At 41.5% G+C, this 20,795-nt stretch overlaps 1 protein-coding gene across 1 annotated transcript in view; it reads right to left on the bottom strand.

Annotated features, from left to right (window-relative positions):
- The window catches only part of MEOX2 (mesenchyme homeobox 2), a 66,912-nt gene extending 46,653 nt beyond the window's left edge, over positions 1-20,259 (bottom strand). The window contains exon 1 of the mRNA XM_081834919.1: positions 19,395-20,259. Within this exon, the coding sequence (XP_081691045.1) occupies positions 19,395-19,953 (559 nt within the window). The 5' untranslated portion in view covers positions 19,954-20,259. The remainder of the gene's footprint in view (positions 1-19,394) is intronic.
- Between the last annotated feature and the right edge of the window lie 536 nt (positions 20,260-20,795).

Genomic DNA, 20,795 nt, shown 5'->3' on the forward strand with positions numbered 1-20,795 from the left:
ACTGCAGGATTTACTTCTGAATATAAAAATGTATAGGATCTGGTTATTAGGCACATAGGTCTTATCTGCAAATATCCTAGACACTACCAATTTCGGCAGTGGTGGCAAAAAGAAAACAATAATGAAGTTGACGCAGTGCTGAGATAGGCAGAGCCCAGGAATCTTATCGGGATGCAAATCACCATCTCCTTAATCATCACATTGATCGTTTGATGAGCAGAGAGGAGCACTACCTCTCCTCCTCAGCTGATCTGTACAGATTATTTATTTTCTTTATTTATTTCATACCATTTATAAACCACTTGATTATTAAAAAACCCCTCAAAGTGGTTTAGAAAAATATTAGCTGAGAAGGTAGGGGGGTTGTCCTGTGTGCGCACATCTATGCACACCATTTTAGTCACATCTACCACTCGTATGCAGCCCCAGGGGGTTGGCCATGGGTAGATGGGTTGGCCCTCAGGCTGAATAATTTTAGCCACTCCTGCAGCTGAAATGTATTAATGGGGCAATTGCCCAGGGTAGCAAACTTGATGGGTGGTGTTTGCAACAGTGGCATGGGGACTGGACTCTTAAGGTTTTGGGTTTTATAACAAAAAAGTGATGTAAAACAAGGTAAAGGACCCTTGACAGTTAAGTCCAGTCGCGAACGACTCTGGAGTTGCAGCGCTCATCTCACTTTCAGGCCGTGGGAAGCCGACGTTTGTCCACAGACAGTTTTTCTGGGTCATGTGGCCAGCATGACTAAGCCGCTTCTGGCAAAACCTGAGCAGAGCACGGAAATGCCATTTACCTGCCCACCACAGCGGTACCTATTTATCTACTTGCACTAGCATGCTTTCGAACTGCTAGGTTGGCAGGAGCTGGGACCGTACAACAGGAGCTCACCCCGTCACAGGTATTCGAACCGCCAACCTTCTGATCAGAAGGCCCTAGGCTCAGTGGTTTCGACCACAGTGCCACCCGCGTCCCAAAAAGTGATGTTGGGGAAATGTTATTAGGCTAAATATGAGCCCTGGTGCCCACAAATTTCTATGAAATGGGCTAGAGTAACTGGGCTGCTCTAAATCCCCATCAATGAATGACACCACTGCTGTGGGCTGAGTGTGCAGGAACTCCTCCAAAGGCCTTTCCGTCAACGTTTGTACACAGGGAGAAGTCAGCCCAGATCGTCCATATTCAGAAATGCTATTAGTGGAAGAGGAGGCATTTCCTGGATCCAGATGGGAACTTTGCTGCTTCTGCTTCTTCCCTTCCCATTTTGGGAGGGCGGGGTAGAAGAAGCAGTTACAACAAAAATGTAGGGAGGGAGAGACTGTCCTGAATGGTGTTGCGTGAATGAGGGATTATGATATGTATGGGGTTGTCCCCACCGACCCCACCTAGTGGGAAGATGCGGACCTATGATTCAGGGTCTGCAGGAATGAGTCTCATCATTTAAATAGTTTCTGTTTGTGGGAAAACAAATCTCTTCTGCCCAGGGGTGGGTAGACACCGCAAATACACCTCTGCTTCGCAGCAGACAACAGGGCTGTGCATATGATTCAAATGAATCCCAAACTACAGCAGGCAGCTTTGAAGAAGAAGAAGAAGAAGAAGAAGAAGAAGAAGAAGAAGAAGAAGAAGAAGAGGAGTTTGGATTTGATATCCCACCTTTCACTCCCCTTCAGGAGTCTCAAAGCGGCTAACAATCTCCTTTTCCCTTCCTCCCCCACAACAAACACTCTGTGAGGTGAGTGGGGCTGAGAGACTTCAAAGAAGTGTGACTGGCCCAAGGTCACCCAGCAGCTGCATGTGGAGGAGCGGAGACGCGAACCCGGTTCCCCAGATTACGAGACTACCGCTCTTAACCACTACACCACACTGGCTTTGGACAGATTCAGGGTTTGTCTGAGATAAAGCAGCGCCCTGAACTGAAGCGGGGACATCTGATTTAGTGATTGAGGGCATTTCAGAAATTGTGGTATTTATGAAAACAGTGGCTACAGTGCAGCTGCAAAACTGAAACATCTCCCGAAGCATGGCACGCAAGAAAAACATCAGAGTGGATAGGAGGGAATTTTGAGTGGTAGGTGTAGTTTCTAATCAGAGTGAATGGTGTTTTTTTTACCAGGATTCCCCAATCGCAATGCTTTCAGGAAGAAATGCCGAAGCAATTTTGACCTTGTTCTTCTATGTTCTGTGCTCGTTGCTAGTACTACTAGTGGAACTTGCTTGGAAATTCTAGACAAGCAAAGCCTTCTGTCTTTGTGTCACATACCCTCACATCCACCCCTGTCAAGTCAGCTTTGTATTTAGTTTCTGTGTCTTATGGTGCCAACTGTGCAGAACACCAGTCTGCTCATTCAAGTCCACTCACAAAACCACAGGGAGGAAATGAAATCCTTTTCATCTCTCTCTCTCTCTCTCTCTCTCTCTCTCTCTCTCTCTCTCTCTCCCCCACACACACACACACCAACTTTAAAGGTACTTAGCACGTATGCACATGCATGCACAAACCCTGGCAGGATTCTTATCTAGTGGTACCTCTGTAATGCACGCTATTTTCATACAAATTACTCACAAAACAATAGTTGGAAATAAGTGATTCCTTTTTTACCACTTCAAGACTGCAAATGCAGCTCTTTCAGGGGGAAAAATGCTGCAGTCATTAAATTGGGCATTCATCCAGAGCTCTTCATTTCTACGTCCCACCGCTGCTATCGGGAAAGCTTTGGAGGAAAGGAAGATCTGCAAGGGGTCGTGGGGGATTAGGGGAGGAGCTACCTATATACCAATGTTCATGATAGCATGAGGAGGCTTGGAAATAAAATAATTTATTTTCTTATTATTATTTTGTGAAATGTGTTAGCTTAGCTATTCTGAGCCTATTCTGAGCTGAAATGTGTCAGCTTTCCCATCACTACATATAGGTGTACAATTCTAAATATTTTCCCCCAATAATCACATTGAGCAATTGTTAATTTCTAGCTATGTAATGCAGTTCATTTAAACAGATTTTGAAACAGTGTACTACAACAAAATGGCTTGCAATGTTGATATATAAAGCTGAAGGGATATCCAAATCATCGCCCTACTTCATAAATAGGGCCTGACAGTTTAATAGTGGAAGATACAGAAACAATTGCTTCTAACACAGGATATTTTATCTCTATTTATATTGAAGCTTCATTTTATGCAGAACATTCTTGTCCTTCTATTTCTAATGAAGAAATTATTCCCAGGCTACATTCTGAGTGGACATCACCTGAAGTCTACTGTAGTTTGCTAAAGCTTGGGAGACATGCTGATTTTTCCCTCTGTATTGTGCAACGCAATGAAAATTAATGAGGCATCATCAAGCTAAAACTATAATCAGCTTTAGAGGATGCCATTTATACCAGTGGGGTTTGAGCAGTCTAACTATTCTCAGGTTGGCAGGCAGTTCCTTGCAGTCCTATTTTAATTATGGCTATTTTAATGAAAAACTATGCTGACCTTTCTGTAGTTTATTTCCAGCATGCTTTCTAAGAAAGCAATTCTCAAACTGTGAGTGAGTGGATAGTCACAATTAAGCAAAAAAGGAAGACAGTGACTTCCAGATCAAATAGAAGAGGAGGTGTCAGTCAGAGTGCATGTCCTTGCTTTGCATACAAAAGATCTCTGGTTTAATTCCAGGAAACTACAGATAGGAGGGCAGGGAGCAGGCCCCAGTCTGAAATCCTCCATAACTGCTGCCAGTCAATATAGACAATAATGAGCTAGATGGACCAGTGGTCTGACTCTGTATGAAGCAGCTTCTTCCTATGCTTCTAATGTAATTATATTACAGTATTATTATTACAGCTTATTACAGTAATATCAAGCACGGCTTCTGTAGCTGACTTTTGGGTCCAAACAGGTTCATATGGGGGAGAAATTAGGCAGTGGAGCATAACATAATGTCTCATTTTGTAGTGGGCTTCAATTTGTGTGTTTCAACAACTCTGTGCAGCCTTGTGCATGGGAACCTGAATGCAATTCCTACAGTTAACGGAGAATGTCATTTCGTCTTTACAGATGGAGGATTGAGGCTGAGTCAAAAACTGACCTGAGGCTACCAAGCAAGTCCATTGTCTGCTTATGACTTTGATATATTTCTCTAGCTAACACAGTCCCCACTAGTTCTCATGAGAAATGAGGACATTCATGCTTCTCCATCTTATAAGTTACGTTAATAAAATTATGTCAAACTAAGGAGAACAAACTGAATCTTAAATACCATAGGTTTATATAGTGTCAAGTCAAACTTCTGTGGCTTGTATGCTTCTTCTATAGACCAGCCAAAAGTCAAGAATCTTTCAGATAAGCCATGGCAACACAGGAGAGAGACAGAGAGAGTGGGGAAACAGAACAGAAATGCCTGAATTTACTGCCCCCTTCCAAAGTGCTATGCTGTCATATATTTTCCCTGTTCTTTGTACCCAAATAATCAAGGTGGCTAAGAATCCAATAAACTTGTAAAATAAGAATAAAAATAACTGCAATGATAGCAACAGCTATCAAATAGCTGGGGGGTGGGACTTGCTGGGAATTGTTTTCATAGCCCTTCAACCATAAAATCTGAGAAATCATTTTGGGAAGGCTGTTCTACATTCTGGGCACCACAATAAAAAAGGTTCTCTCTTATACCTACTCACCATGTATCAAACAGCAAGGGTGCCGGGAGAAGGGCCCCAGAGGCAGCAGCGAATGGTTTGATGGGATGCCACTGTTCACCTCATCTCGAGTCAGTTACATTGCTGCTGCTTACCAGGAGGTAAAGTAGGGAGTCAAGGCAGCAGGAAGGTTGTTATACTGGAAGCACATGGTCAGGAGCAGAGGATTAGCTTAATAGTGCCTTTGGACCTCCATGACCTTGCTTCACCTCTGCCTCTGGGTAAGCTGCAGTAGTATGACCAACCAGAGGTCTGGTGACCAGTGGCACCCCACCTAAACCATCCACTAGTGCTAGGCATGATTGGATCTGTCAATTTCAGTTCTCCAATCTTCCAGTATTAAATTCAGTTACACACATTTCCACAGAAATTTGCTATTTTTCTTTTAAAAATTCATCAGCATTCTTGTGTAAATTTCTCCTAATAAACAGATATATATATTTTTTGCATGTAACTTTGCCTAATGTACGGACACGGGTGGCGCTGTGGGTAAAACCTCAGTGCCTAGGACTTGCCGATCGCATGGTCGGCGGTTCGAATCCCCACGGCGGGGTGAGCTCCCGTCGTTCAGTCCCAGCGCCTGCCAACCTAGCAGTTCGAAAGCACCTCCAGGTGCAAGTAGATAAATAGGGACCGCTTACCAGCGGGAAGTTAAACGGCGTTCCGTGTGCTGCTCTGGTGCCGATTCGCCGGAGCAGCTTCGTCACGCTGGCCACGTGACCCGGAAGTGTCTGCGGACAGCGCTGGCTCCCGGCCTCTAGAGTGAGATGAGCGCACAACCCTAGAGTCTGTCAAGACTGGCCCATACCTTTACCTTTACCATGCCTAATGTACACATTTTGCCAAGAAAGTTCCCCTAACACATTTTGAATGCTATCTTCACTAATACTGTATATGCATTTTATGCACACACTTTACATAAGTATGTAAGTGTATATGTACACATTACTTGGCTGGATATCTACATTGCAAAATTCATAGAAGTTCAAATTTTGAAGGCTGACTGTGTTTTGATTTGCTTATTTCAAGGAGTGCAGGTTCGATAGGTTTACCTTTAAATGAAAACTGAATTGAATTCCTCCCCCTTCCCTAGCTAGGCGCAGATTAAAGTACACAAGCTGGATCATATGAGGAGGGCCGTTTTTAAGGTACTATGCCATTTACGGCCTTAATGATTAAAAATGGAAAATTGATCTGAATACAGAAACCAACTGTAGATAATATGATGCCCTCTGCTGCCTCCAGTAAATATCCTGGTGTTCAAACTTTGAACCAACTGAAATTTCTGGATTGTCTTCCAAGGCAGCCCAAGGCAGAACGCATTACAGTAATTTAACTGTGAATGACCGAGGCAGTGTCTGATTATTCATGTCCTAGTCTCTTCCAGGTAATATTACTGTAAAGGGAAACCAGAAGAAGGAAGGCACCAATAATAGGAAAAGAGGGACAGGGGGGAGGAGAGGAAATCTCAACGGTATACAAAAACAAAGGTTTTTGTTGGTCCAACATGTTTTGATATACACTTTCTTCAGGAGCACTTAAAAAGCAGGTGACTTTTCCCCACTTTGGGGTGCTCAGTACCAAATGATTTGATTACAGAAGTCACTAGAGAACAGTGGTACATATTTCAAAACATGTTGGAACAATAAAATCTTTATTTTTGTGCACCCTTGAGATCTCATCACTCCCCTTTTTTCTAGTTAAATTACTGTAATGCCTCTACCCGAGTTTGCCTTTGAAGGCAGTTTCAGGAATTTCAACTGGCAGCACAAAGAGAGTGTTCACTGACAAAGCACTCTTTGTTTTTATTGCAGTAGTTCAATAACTGAGAAGATATTTTTGTTTTTTGTTAGCAAATGCTGTGCTTGACTAGTGGTGGGGGTGTGAATCATAATTAAAACAAGATTAAAATACATGAAAATATAGTGTTATATGGGATCATTGCAATTTGCATCCACTTGCTAATTAGTCCACCTGTTCAAATACTCCAAATTAAAACCAATTTACTTAGGGCTACATAAACCCTGCAGCTTCTATTAAAGTTTTAATAGAGTATTAATAAATTCAAAAATTATAAGATATGAAAGGAGAAAATATTTTTATTTTACACAGCATACTCATAACGACAACTTCCACATTATCTTAGTGTTTTTCCCAAACACCTGAAGTTGTGACAATGTAGAAACCCAGGATTCACCACTCACCTGAGAGATAAAGGGAATGTCATGCTGTAGAAGACATGCTGTCATCTCAGTAGAACTTACTCACAAGTAAATATGTTTAGGGCAATAGATTAGTTTTCAAACAGATGAGTTGTGTTCAGCATTTATTGACCTGGCATTTATTTTAAAATATAATGCACCAGCAAATTTATTTCCTTTTGTTTGTGCGAATGGGACACTTACATGATCTGGCAGCCTGTTTATAAAAGTATGCTCTTTTATCAATGAACCTAACTGGTCCTTTCCATCTTTACTCAGAAGTAAGTTCCACTGCCTTCAGGATAGCAGCCTTACAATTTCTCGCAGGAACATAGTAATCTTTTCCAGAAAATGCACACAAAAGACTCTAATTCCTCTAGTCCTGGATAAATTGACTTCAAAGCCTGCCCAATGTCTGAAAGCAAAGACTCTTAACTACAGAGCCAAACATTTGCTTGCCCAAGAAAAATATACAATCATAATACGTTGATCAATCATCCTAGTATTTAAATTTTGTCATATTATTGCTATGATCCCAGAATTTTCAGTGTTCTTCATTTGCACACACGGCAGCCTTTTTAAAAAGTTAGAAGCATCATATTAATAGACTTAAAATGCTTCAATTAACATGAACATGTTTCTTTCATATATATCCCCAACCCAGCTTTCTGTTGTATATTTATACAGAAATCTTATACGGGGAAATCTTAGCATTTGGTATCCAAACTGCTAGTATTGTTGCAGTGATCATGCTGTACTGCAGTGACTCACCATAGAGAATATGCAGAATAAAATTTAACAGGTTCCATTATCAGCTTGATTCAATGATGGTCAAGGAAAATCAGCTTTATTGCTATGACTAAATCCACCTTAGTACACACTCAGAATTGCCAACTGAAAGAATGAGCAGCAGGACTCTTAATACCTATGAAAAATACAGTTTGGCTGAGTTACTATTCTTAATTCCACTACCTTCTAATCTTTAATCACCCATCTCTTCAAAAGGTTCCTGTACTTTTTTCTTAGTATTTTAGGAAGCCATTCAAACCCAATATCCTCTGGAGTGTGTGGAGTTTGGAATACAGTGGTACCTCACGTTAAGTACTTAATTCATTCTGGAGGTTCGTTCTTAACCTGAAACTGTACTTAACCTGAAGCACCACTTTAGCTAATGGGGGCCTCCCGCTGCCGCCGTGCTGCCAGAGCACAATTTCTGTTCTCATCCTGAAGCAAAGTTCTTAACCTGAGGTACTACTTCTGGGTTAGTGGAGTCTGTAACCTGAAGCGTCTGTAACCTGAAGCTCATGTAACCCGAGGTACCACTGTAGAGAGATTTCTGTCTGAGCTGGGATGAGCCTGGGCTCAGCCAAAGCTATACAGGCCGAATTCCTTCATCCACAGGGCTGGCCTGATGATGAGGCAGATTGAGGCAGCTGCCATGTGGGGAAAAGTTGTGACAGCCATGTGGCCTGTACCCACTATGCTATCCTGCTGCTCTCAAGTGTGGTGGGCTATATTTTCATCTCACCAGTATTGGATTAAGATTAAATTGCCAATCCAACTGTCTTCTGTATGGGCCTTGGGGGAGGATGACATCTTGTCCTTTGCCTCAGGCAGCAAAATGTCTTGAACCGGCCCTCTTCACCTTGTTAAGTGTCAGCTCAGCTGGGGCTCAACCAGGTAAGCTGAAGGCGGCTAAGTCTCCAAAAAGGGGTCTCATATAGGATAGAACAGGGGGAGACTTACTCCCATGCCAAACCCTATTTAGCTTGGTCACATGACCTAGCAATCCAGTGGAAGCTGCACCGCAAAAAGGATGGCATAAGTCAAATTAGTTTAAAGGCTTGTTTCCCCTCTCCAGGCTCAGGTTGGCTCAGCAGCCAGTTGCCCTGCTCCTGAATGGGGTTGGGAATGTGTTGGCTCCTTACACTTTTGGATTGCTCTGTCCATTAAAAAGACAAAGGCATTTGTGATAAGTCTATCAGAACTCCTTCGAGATCAGAACACAAAGGTCTATTTAACTGAGAGGTTATGTTTATTATTTAAGATACACAAAGCCAAAATCAAGGACATTAAAAAAAAGTTGTTTCTAATTTAATATGTTGCTTACATGACATAGGAAAGTGTTTATAGTTTCCCTGGTTACAGGAGATCAATAGCAAAGAGCAATTATAAATCAAAATCCTCCAGTGTCTTTTTTCCAGAAAGCACAGCATGGAAACCATGAAGGACAGCTTTGATAATTTGAAACTGAAGACAAAGCAGAGAACAGAATTACAGCACAATGCTAACCATGTCTACTGAGAAGTAATTCCTATTCCATTCTCCCAGTTAACTGGACTCAGTATAGCAGCCTTAGGGAACAATCCCCAAACCACGCTACTGCAGGAGGGTTCTGCTACCATGAAAGTCCTCGCTGCACTTGCTGAAAGCACAGGCAGTCAGGTAGCTACCATCTGTAAAGTCAGTAGAAACCACCAACCCACTCAACAAAACAGGTCATTATGGGGTCAAGGAAGAGCTGGCAGTAGATCCACTGGTTCAAAAGCTGACCCATAACCAGGTGAGGAGCCTGGCAAAATCTCCTGTATTTTTGAGAACAGAAATGAAAAGAATGGTCTCACTCCCTGCTTCCAGGAGAGATGTTTTCAAAACTATCCATATATTCCCTTCTTTGCCATGACCACTTTAGCCTATTTTGAAAGTCTTTCTTAGAGGAAGAAACATCCGCTGTATTGTGCACATCCATTTATTTACTAGATTTTAACACATGCACATTGCTGTAATACTCACTCAAACTGGGAATAACAAGAAATTTATTTATGGAAGTCTTGATGTATAACTACATTGTTTCCACCTGTCTACACACAGAGAAAGCTACTAGATTTCAATTCCATGACAAACTTTGGAGATTTTTAAATACATTGTTGACGATGAGCTACACAGCACATTTTTTCTCCTTTTAAGGGAGTAATGTGGTAGACTCAATTTCTCATGCAAATTGTAGTTCTCTTGTCAATGCTGAAAATTATTATAGACCCACTGATTTACTATCTACCTGGAGAGGGGGGGGGGTATTAGTGGCTGGATGTACAACCTCTTGAGGGGTCAAGAAAAGGACTATACAAATATGTGGATAACTCGCAAAGAACAGCACCTGCATTTAGTGGTGCGTAGTATTTTCACTCATATTCATTTTCAGTGTACTTAAGTTAGTCGTGCCCCTTGATTCTACTCTGATTATGACTTACTTGGGTACAACCTTGCATGTGTAGTCATTAGTTTTTCCTCCTGTCATACCAGAAAGAAGTTTCTTATTAGCAAAATCTTTTCCTTTTAATGCTTATTTGGCTTCCAGGGTAGTTTCCCTGGGTGGTATTAGTTGAACCCAAGTATGTTCTTCGGAAGCTGGCTTCAAGCACCAGGCCTGCTGGCAGACATATTACGAAGATGTCTGCAAACGTGACATGAAGGTTGGCAACCCTGCCATGTGGGAATCGCGGCGCCTAGAGACAGTCAGTTGGGTCATGCCTCCATAGCAGTGACCAGAGGAGGAATGTCTGCTGGGAGCAGTGCAGATGCACCATGGTGCATCTCCAGTAGCACAACTGGGCACCTTCATCTGCCCCTAGCTACAATAAAACATGTTTTATCCTGTACTAGTATCTACGGCCACAGCAGACACTGTAACCTTCCAACAGTTTGACTTCACCCCCAAAGCTGCAATCCCTCACTGTCTCCTAAGACAGATGGATGCCAACCAAATTTTAGTTATAATGAGACCATTACAAAAAATATCTTGCAATATCTGTCAAAAAAACAGCATGAGCTGCAGTGGAGTAGATCCAAATGGGAAAGGATAGCTACTGAAACTAATTCAAATATCCTGGTTTCCTTGCTGTTCTTCTACTATTTTAAAGGGGTTCTGCAACTTCTGTAAAAGCTGCTTTAATGCTGGCAGACTGAATGATAGGAGGCACAGGCCCCTTCTATTGTAAACAACCATGGGTTACACGCTCATTAGGAATATACAAACATTAAGCTTTGGAGTTAAAGCCTTTGTACTACTGCCTCTGCATAATTACTAGCACGTTTTAAAATAATATTCTGCAGTAAAGAAAATAAATAAACTCTCCACCCTTATTCTCCTGGCTTACCTCAACTCCTACCGCTATTCTCCACCTGTTGCTGAAACTGAAGGCATATCCCAGGTTCACTAAAGCTGCAATCCCAACAGGATCTCCATCTAAAATAAACTTGTTTATAAATATTGGGTTTAATAGCAGAAGGAAAGGACCATCCTGCATTTTCTGCACCCGTGTACCCTGCACCCAAACACAACCCCTAAGTCCGACAACTAGGTTCAGTACTGAAAGTCAGATAAACTCTTTCCTACTTTACTCGCTTTCGTATGGCTAAGTCAGTTTACTGCATTAAAATATATTAAAAATGAAGAGCTTCATTAGACTTATTTTTTGGAACCATATAAATAATAAATCCCAAATATGGTATTTCATCTAGTACAGAAAACTGGCCCTTGCATACCCAGTGGGGAGGAGTGGCTGTTGCCCTTCTTCTTCCCCTTATATCACCAACTGCTATGGAGGATAATTCCTGATCTCTGTGCAAACCTCACGTATGCCAGTAGGTTTGCTCAAAACAACAACTTATTTGCAGTTGCTAACATTATTTGCAGCAATCCGCATAAGATTTTCTTCTGAGCACAAAGCAAGCGGATAGAATTGCATTTAAGCAGCTGCTGCTTACTATGGTTGACTGTTCAACCTGGCTTCTATATGACGGTTGCAGGGAAAGAGTACAGGGTAAAATAAAATTCATTGTTTTCATTATGTCTAAAATACAGTGGAAACTATTTGTAATGTTTAGAAAGTGGCCTATATAGCAGATCCCCCCCCCCAATTTTCTATTTATTTATTTTTTAAAAAAAAAACACTGCGATTTATCCTGACCCTGAAAATATTAAAGAATGCTCAATTTGCTATGGTTCTATTTTCGCTTGCCAACATGACAACAGATAAACAGAACTGACTTAGTTGGTCTTTAAGGTGCTACTGGAAGGAATTTGTTTTGTTTTGACTATGGCAGACCAACACGGCTACCTATCTGTAAGATAAACAGAAGTAAGGATAAAACAAAAGGAATTTAATTTGTAAATGATAGGCGCAAAATTATTCTGGGCCAGCAGTATATATAAAATTATACTGTACCGCTGTAAAGGTACACATTTTTCTTTAATTATGTCTTAAATGTGCAATTGTGTGAATGCAACTTTGCTTGGGTGTGTTACTAGCCAGTTCAGATTAAAGATGAGGACTTATTGGCAGTTACAGGCATTTTACTACAAGACAAACCCAAACTAGACAAGCATTCGAATTCTATAATGCATAAAAACAGAAGGTAATTTGAAGTGTCAACACATAAGCAAAACTTAACTTGCCTTTGTCTTATATGGTCTCATACTGAACTAAGTAATCTCACACCATTTGCACAGGCTGTGTATTATCTCCTACCCTGATTTGTAAAAATAAGTTCAGTTGGAATCTATGTACTATTCTTCCAAGCAAATGAGATTATACTGCACAATCTTTAAGCAGGTTTACTGAGAAGTAAGGATCCTTCCAGACCGGCATTGTTTGCAGGTAAGATTCAGTTTCATACTGGCAAATTTAGCTTACCCAATTATAGTGGACCTGGAAGTCTTCCACAACATATCCTTTCCCCAGACCTTCTGAGATAAGGAAAGTGCTGGGAAAATGCATTTGAGAGTGTGGGATAACACTTGTTTTGGTGCAACATCATCTAACCTCCTAGTAAACAAATCACAAAGAATGCTGAATAAACAAGTCATCTGGAAGTGGTGTAGTCCAATGAAATGCAGTGAGGGCTATTCTCTAGGAAGTGCGTTCAGAACACAACCTCCAAATTTTTAAAATTAAAATTCCAAAAGTATTTTAATGCACTTCAATTATTTTAAAGCTGTTTTGGTGTATCATAGGGAAAAGTCAGAAAAGCACACAACTTGTTTTGAGTACCCACATATGCTTTTGAACTGTGCTTTTTAAAAAATCATAGTTTTTTACACCACATTATAAGACAAGGGACATGGTGGTTAGATGTTGAAACTAAATATAAAAAAATCCTATGTATACATGCAAACAGCCTAATTCAACCCAGTGCTCTCCCGAGGTTCCACAATTCCCATCATCCCTGATCACGGGGCTGTGCTACTTGGAGCTGATGGGAGTTGTCATCTAACAAAATCTGGAGGGTACCAGGTTGAGGAAGACTGCTCTAGAGTATGTCTCAAGTTGTTCTTTGAAAAGTAGTGGGTTTTATCATTCACACAGCATAGTTCCAAGTGTGATCGCACTGTGTTCAATGGAGGTTACTCCAAAATAAGTGAGCACAGAATTGCACAATGATTCAAAAACCACTTCGTACTAAAATGATCTTATCTTCTAATGCTTAATTATAATATTTGTGAAAAGCATTAGAAAAATATATTGTAAATAAAAATGTCTTGCTTAGAAACTTAAACTAATACAGTGGTACCTCAGGTTACAGACACTTCAGGTTACAGACACTTCAGGTTACAGACTCTGCTAACCCAGAAATACTACCTCGGGTTCAGAATTCTCAGGATGAGAACAGAAATCGTGTGGCGGCAGCGGGAGGCCCCATTAGCTAAAGTGGTAACTCAGGTTAAGAGCAGTTTCAAGTTAAGAACGGACGTCCAGAATGAATTAAGTTCTTAACCCAAGGTACCACTGTATAGCATTTCATATTTTCATATTAAGAATAATTATTAGCCTTGCACTATAATTATAAGTATATTCAAAGTAATATTCTTTGCCTTTGTGTTATTTGTGTTTTGACTCACAAAAAGAAACTCCAACCCTAAATGTGTCCATCCTAATCTAGAGCTCCATTCAAAATACAAATAAAGTTCAAGGAGCTCCGACTTATCACAGAGGCGCACACTCTGATAGGTGTTCCATACTATTCTAAATGGGAAATCCCTTCCTTGCATGTTTCAGAGTTCCATACGCCTAGCAGAATACCCGCACATACAATGTGCTACTAGAAATAAGTGCTACTGTAATCAATGGGCTTTATTTTCATATCCCACATTATGGATTTGGGTTAGCAGGGCTGGCCCGATACATTTAGCTGCCTCAGATGGGACAGCAAGTTATCCATCACCATCTAGGTTGACCAAGTTATTTTGGTACTTGAGGCAGAAACTCCCATAAGCCCCTTTCAGCTTCCCCGGCAATAACAACACATAATAGGAGGCTGCCTAATGGTAGGATTTGTATTTGGCCCTGTATTTGTAGGAATTGTTTTAAAGTTACTATGTTATCAACAAAATATTTGATTAATCTAATTAAGCCAAAGTTTTGGCCCAAATCAAGACGTATCTACAATACAGTCATATCTGTTTAGAATCCTACAGCAAAATGCAGTAAAGCATCGCTCCCTCTCTCTTTCTTTGTGATAACTAGTTTACTTTGGGCTGAAGACTACAGGAAAAGCTACTTTTGAATTCAGGGAAACTTTCAAAAGCAGCTTGTAATAATATGGCGTTGTAGTCTGCTTCTCAAAAGGGGTGGGGGGGGGATAACACTGGGCACACATATGGCCTTGGCTGGGGTTAAAAGAACTAATTTAGGTATGCCAAAGGCTGGGACATGTGGGGATTTTAATTTCTTCTTCTTCTTTGAGCACCAGACCACCCATTGTGCCATATAAAATGTGCTTTTAAAAGTCCCCTTAATTTCAAAAGTGGTTTGCCATTTGGCATGGGGAGGTGATGTTTGAGAAACACAAGCCCAATGTCCCCCATGAGAAAGCAGAATGACTTGTGCTATTCTTTGGATTCTAGCTCTTAAGATGCGCCTATATCGCATCTTTGGTTCCTGGCCTGTAGGATTCGGTGTTTTTGTTCAAGATGAATGATATGTTGATAATAATAAAAAAACCAAGCATAATGAACAGATTACCTCTGTCTGAAAGAAAAACACACTTAGCAAATATATTGCGCTTGTACTGTAGAAGCATGCTGAAAAGTTTGAGAACTCGGATGAATCCTTTATGCTATGTGTATGCATGCGTGTGTATATACACCAAAATGCTTTGTAAAGTAATCATTAAAAGCAACAACAACAACAAAAAATCACACTATTAGCAGGCATTTATCAAATCATTTTCTCATAAGCGATATTTTTAATAAGTACGCTGGTACATGTATTTTTAAAGGCATTTCTTGGAAATTATCGCAAATATTTTGGAAGTAATCCATCAAATGCTACCACTGCACAATGTTTGGAGTTTATGCAAGACTCCAGGTCACTTAATTCAAATTGTGCAACAGTAGTATGTACCAGGTTCTAAACAGATTTTTACAGAATTATCAGTCATTGATTCCAATGGATTTAAGGATACCTAATTCTGTGTGGTGTTAGGATAGCATGTGGTAGTTTAAGCTTGGATCTCAGGGTTGCAAAATAGTTCGTGAACATGGAAAAAATAGTTTCGTCATTATTTTAAATAATTAATAAGCTTTCCCAAATAGGTATAATGGGGAACAAATCCTACTGATGCCAATGGAAAATAAGTAAGGAAATGTGTTTATACATCAGTTTATAATGTAGGGAAGTCTAGCATCAAGGTATAAGGAAGTGATCAGCAAAACTTACAATATGCAGAGGATATTTTATAAACCTTCCTTGCTATCATTTGTTTACTTTTGGGATTAATATATTTAATATTACTGAAGATTAATTTCTGCTTCCATATTGCATATTGCACACCCTTCCTCAAATTCTTAGTGGGCACAGTATTCAACAGTTTGCAAATGCCTAATTTTGTTGCCAGTATTAAATGAATTCTAAGAACAGACGGAGACTTTTATTTATTTATTTTTAAAATGTTTTTTCAACATGCACTTTCTTTAACTATGTAACTGCTATTATTCAAAATGCTATCAAATAATATTTCCTTTTTTAAAGTATTTCCATATTCTTATAAAATTGCTTTCTTATTACATTTTTCCATTCAAGTCTCCCTGATAATATCTGATATTTAAGATATTTAAGAAGCTCTAAGGGCAGCTTATCAGGTGGGTCAAGAAGCAATCTAAAATAAATAATAAAATGATTCACATTTCAAACTCCATCTTGTTACTTGTAAGGCAAGAACCACTGAATTAAATAGGCCCGGCTTGATTATAAAGTGCAAGTCCTTTGTAATAGTGGATTGCTTGTATTCATCTCTAACTATAAACTACATTTTAACCAACAGTGAAATAAAGATAAGTGTAGACAGAAAGCTAGAGATGAAAATTGTTTTATACACTGAGGCTTAATAAGGATTTATTTTGCATGACAGATCAAATAAATAAATGTTAAATAAAATGAATAAAGGCTTCTACCTGGCCATTGTTATCCTCATTAACATAGGTGAATTAACCCCCGCATTTAAATTTAAATTTGTTTGCAACATATACCCACAATTATTACACAAATGCTCAGCACTACAGTGTTGAATTCAGAGGTTTTGATATGAAAGAAGTGCAGTGATGGACGGCATAGATCATTTAAAAGGAAAGAAGTTAAACTGTTTAAAGATTGTTGTTTTTCTCATGCTAGGTTATATTACATCAGCGAAAGATACTATCAAAAGCAAGCTACTGCGGACACATGGAGGAACTGTCAGCAGTTGTCTGCTAGTTTTGATGACTGAATTTCCCATCATGATATCATGTACAGATCATGTTGGAAACAGATGACAGTTTCCTGTGATGCTACTGCAATCAGTCAAATACAAAGGTCCTTATAACCTGTTGAAAGTCAATACAAGACAAGGGCAAGATTTAAGTCTATTCATTGCTCTGCAAAGGTACCTACTGTTGCAAGTTATAACTACCAGTGTACCAAAACACAAACACGTTGCTTTTGCTACTGATAGGGTTTCTAATGGAAGAAAAATTTGTACAACAGTGATGCCAGATGAAGAAAATTACTTACAATTGTTCATTGTCAGCACCACTGTAAATACACGCAGATACATTTTGGGAAAGACTCTATTGAGTTCTTTGGGATATAGAGGTTCTAACAAATGGTCTGATTCATGCCCGTTTAGAATCTACACCTTAGGCATTGCCCTAGTTATTTGTACATAAAAATTTTCTAACGTACAAGCATGATAGACATATGTATAGGTATTAATCCATAGGCGTTCAAGTTTCAAAGAAAATGAAATAGCAATTTGAAATCTAATCTCTATTCGTATGCGAAAGTGACCCCCACAAAAATCATTATTTCAATTATGTCAGAAAGATACACCAATTTGAAGCAGAAAACAAAAATATATAATTTACATATACTGAATAAAATTCTGCCAAAAAACCTTTTGTAATGTTCAAAACTATGTAACTGGACTAATTTAAAATTGGTATTTGCCATCCATTGTTAAGCAAGTTTTGTTACATATACTGTTCTGAAATAAGCCGTGATGGCTTCATTTGTATAATGAAGTCTATAATAGTGAAGAATTTCAATAATTTAGACAAATTTATGCCAGCATTCTTATACAGATTACTGGGAAGTCAGCTTCACTAAATTGCTTTTTCTAGGTAATGTTTGATATGATATGGATCTAATGCTGTAATCCTAAACAGTATTCCTGTTCCTATGAATATGTTTAGGATTGTGTTTTACTTTGGGTTAATTGTATTACAGAATATTACTCACTGCAACTCAACTTTAAATATATGAGTTTTTGTATTTCAATAACAGCTAAATATCAATATTTTCCTTGAATTGTGATGAGCTGTTTTCTTAACATTTTGTATTGTATGAAGTTTTCCTTCTTATTCTTCTGCCAATTAAAAATTATTTCTCTTTGAAATTACAATAATAAATTATCAACTTAAACATGTGAAAAAAATTAATTAATCACTCTTTATATAAATATACAATTTCTGTTTGCAGATAATTCAGTGTTCTCAGATCAACAAGACCTTTTCCTCATAAATTGCAAGATAGAAATAATAAGAAACTACAACACTGTAAAATAATTGGCAAAGAAAATTGCTCAAAAAGGATATAAAACTACAAAATGTAGACAATTTCAAGTATGAGTTTTCTACTACTTATTCTAGCAATTATAAATGACATGAGACAAGGTCAAGGCTTTCCTTGTGAACTTTTCATTCTGTCTGAACACGCCTATTACTTTCTCTTTCTAAGCATTGCTTCATTTATCTTCCTGTGTGTGTGTGTGTGTGTGTGTGTCTGTGTGCGTGCGTGTGTGTGTGTGTGTGTGCGCACACAAGCACATCTTACCTTTAGCAGTTTTACTATGGGACTGACATCTTTCATTTCTAGCTTCCCACTTGGAATTTTGTAGCATATTTAAATCATTTTACAGAATCACAGAATTTGTTGTAGAAGATATGCAATCCAGATAAATGCACATGTCAAATTTAGCTTTAAAACTATAGGACGTATAAAATAAACTCTGAAGTGAATGGAACTTCCCTGTAAATGCATCTGATCACAGAATACCACTAAATTTAAATATATTGAATTTACTTTCAAGTAAATGTCTTAAGAACTGAAATGTAATTGCAGAAATTCTACACTTTTTGCTTTACATTGTTATTGATCAAAATTGAAATTCACTTCTATTTCTTCCTAAATAATGCTTTATGCTCTTTATACAAGACTATGTACGGTATAAAAAGTGGCATTTATTGTGGGTATTTAAATAGTATACTGTACATACTATTCAGTTTGTAGTCTCTACCTGAAGAAGTTGCACTATGTGTATGATATAATTTACATTGTATCTATTACACAAGTAGTACTGTAAACATCTGAAACATGTACTTCTAATTTATCAGTTTATGTGCTTTTCAGAGGCAGGACTCTCATTTTATACATCAAACTGTTTACATATTTGTGTGTAACCCTCTTAATCCATAAAACCAACCAAAAGAATAACTACAAACTTCTTCCAGGGATAGAACTTGCATGCTTCAATTATATATTAGGCAACCCTAAAGAGAAACGGGCTCCATGACTGCTCGTGGCGCTTCTTCCAAAAGCGCGCAGCAGCCTGCGACTCTGAACGGGAGGGAAACAAAAATCTGGGGAAAGGAGGACTGAATGGAAACCCTGGTGTCAGAGATGCACACGCTAATCCGGATTCCGAAGCGAGTCTCTCCACCCCGCCCCGCCGGCCAAGGATTTTATGGTCCACCACCTGATGGTCCCGGCATCTCTCTGCCCGCGATGAAAGGTCTAGAAGGCGAGGCGCTGCGCTCTCCGCGTCTCCCCAAAAGGTGACTTAACCTCACCAAAGGAGCGCACCAAAGAGGAGGCCACTTTCTTCGCCAACAGCCCGATCCACCTGGGGGTGGGTTTCCCCTTTTCGACCCCCGACCCCACCCACCTACCCACCCAAGAAAAGACACGAGGGGCGCGTTTACCTGAGCTGTCGCTTTTCCGCTTGCCGGCGCGCTTCTCGGTTTCCACCGGGGACAGCGCCTGCCTGCCATAATCTCCCGGAGCGCACGCCGCCCCCGTCGGGGTGCTGCTCCCCAGGCTGGATGAGTTCGAGCACAGTCCCGGGGGGCTACTGCCCAGCTCCGGGGGTCCACCCGAGTCGGGCTGCAGGCACAGGCTGTGCCTGGCCGAGGCGGAGGGCGGCGGCGGCGGAGGGGGAGGCGGCGGCGAAGCCATCTGCGCAATGTGCCAGTTCGTCTGCAATGGCTGGTGCTGCTGCTGCTGCTGCTGCTGCTGCTGCGCCTGGTGGTGGTGGTGGTGGTGATGGTGATGGTGGTGCCCCCGGTGATGCTGGCTGCCGAACATGCCCTCCTCGCTGGGGTATCCCGCGATGATGCAGGAGGAGGCCGAGGGCGAGAGCTCCGGGTAGGACATGTGGTCGGAGCGGCCGTGCAGGGCGAGCGCCGACTGCGAGAAAGGGTGCAAGCCCTGGCCCGGGGCATGGTGCGGGCTGCGCAGGCAGCCGAAGAGCGTGTGATCCATGGCGGCGCGCAAGGCGGCCCCGCGGCCCGGGGAAGCCCGCGGCTCAAGAGGCGCCGGGGCGCTGCGCTCTCCTCCCGGCCAGCCCCCCCCCAAGCCACCAGATGCCGCCGCCGCCGCCGCTGCGCGCTCGCCAATAATCCAGGGCTGGTGCGCCCGAGCGGGGCCTCGATCGGATGCTCCCGATCGGCGCGCTGTCCGCCGGCGGCGGCAGAAAGGAGGTGGTCCCGCGCAAGTGCTCCGAGGGGGAAGCGGCTCGCCGAGGTTATAAATACAGGAGTGTGTAACGTGAGCCGGGGGCTGGCTTAGCGGCGGCGCGGCGGCACTGACCACAGGCGAGCTGCTGCCTCCGCGCGCCCGCCCGCCCGCCCGCCCGCGGCTCCCCTCGCCCTGACCCCGGCTCGGCCTCCGAGGCGCGATCGGGAGGCAGGGCGAGCTGCGGCGGAGAGGGAGCCCCGGGCAGGGACAGGGGGGGCCAAGGGGGCAGCTGCTCCGGCCAGGGTCCCTCCTTCCGCCCCTTTGGCCCGGAGGGAGAGCGCCGAGGAGCAGGTGGCACGAGGAGGAGGTTACTACTCCCTATATCTGGGGGGCACCGCCATCGAAGGGAGGGTGGGACCCAGCCCCTGGCGTAGGCAAGGAGGGGGACAACTGCCTCCACCCCTATATCAAGTAATAAAATATTGCTCCCCGCTAACATAAATCCTGGCTACGCCCATGGAGCCAGTCTGGCAGGCCGGGATGCGGAAGCCAAGAGGAGAGAGCCAGGATCTCCCTCCGGACAGCCGCCCAGGGCAAAATGGGATTGGGCCTTTGCGCAAGCAGCCGCCTGCCATGACTTGTTTGGT

Source organism: Podarcis erhardii (assembly GCF_964252035.2).
Source record: "Podarcis erhardii genome assembly, chromosome: 12".
NCBI classification, from domain to species: Eukaryota; Metazoa; Chordata; class Lepidosauria; order Squamata; family Lacertidae; genus Podarcis; species Podarcis erhardii.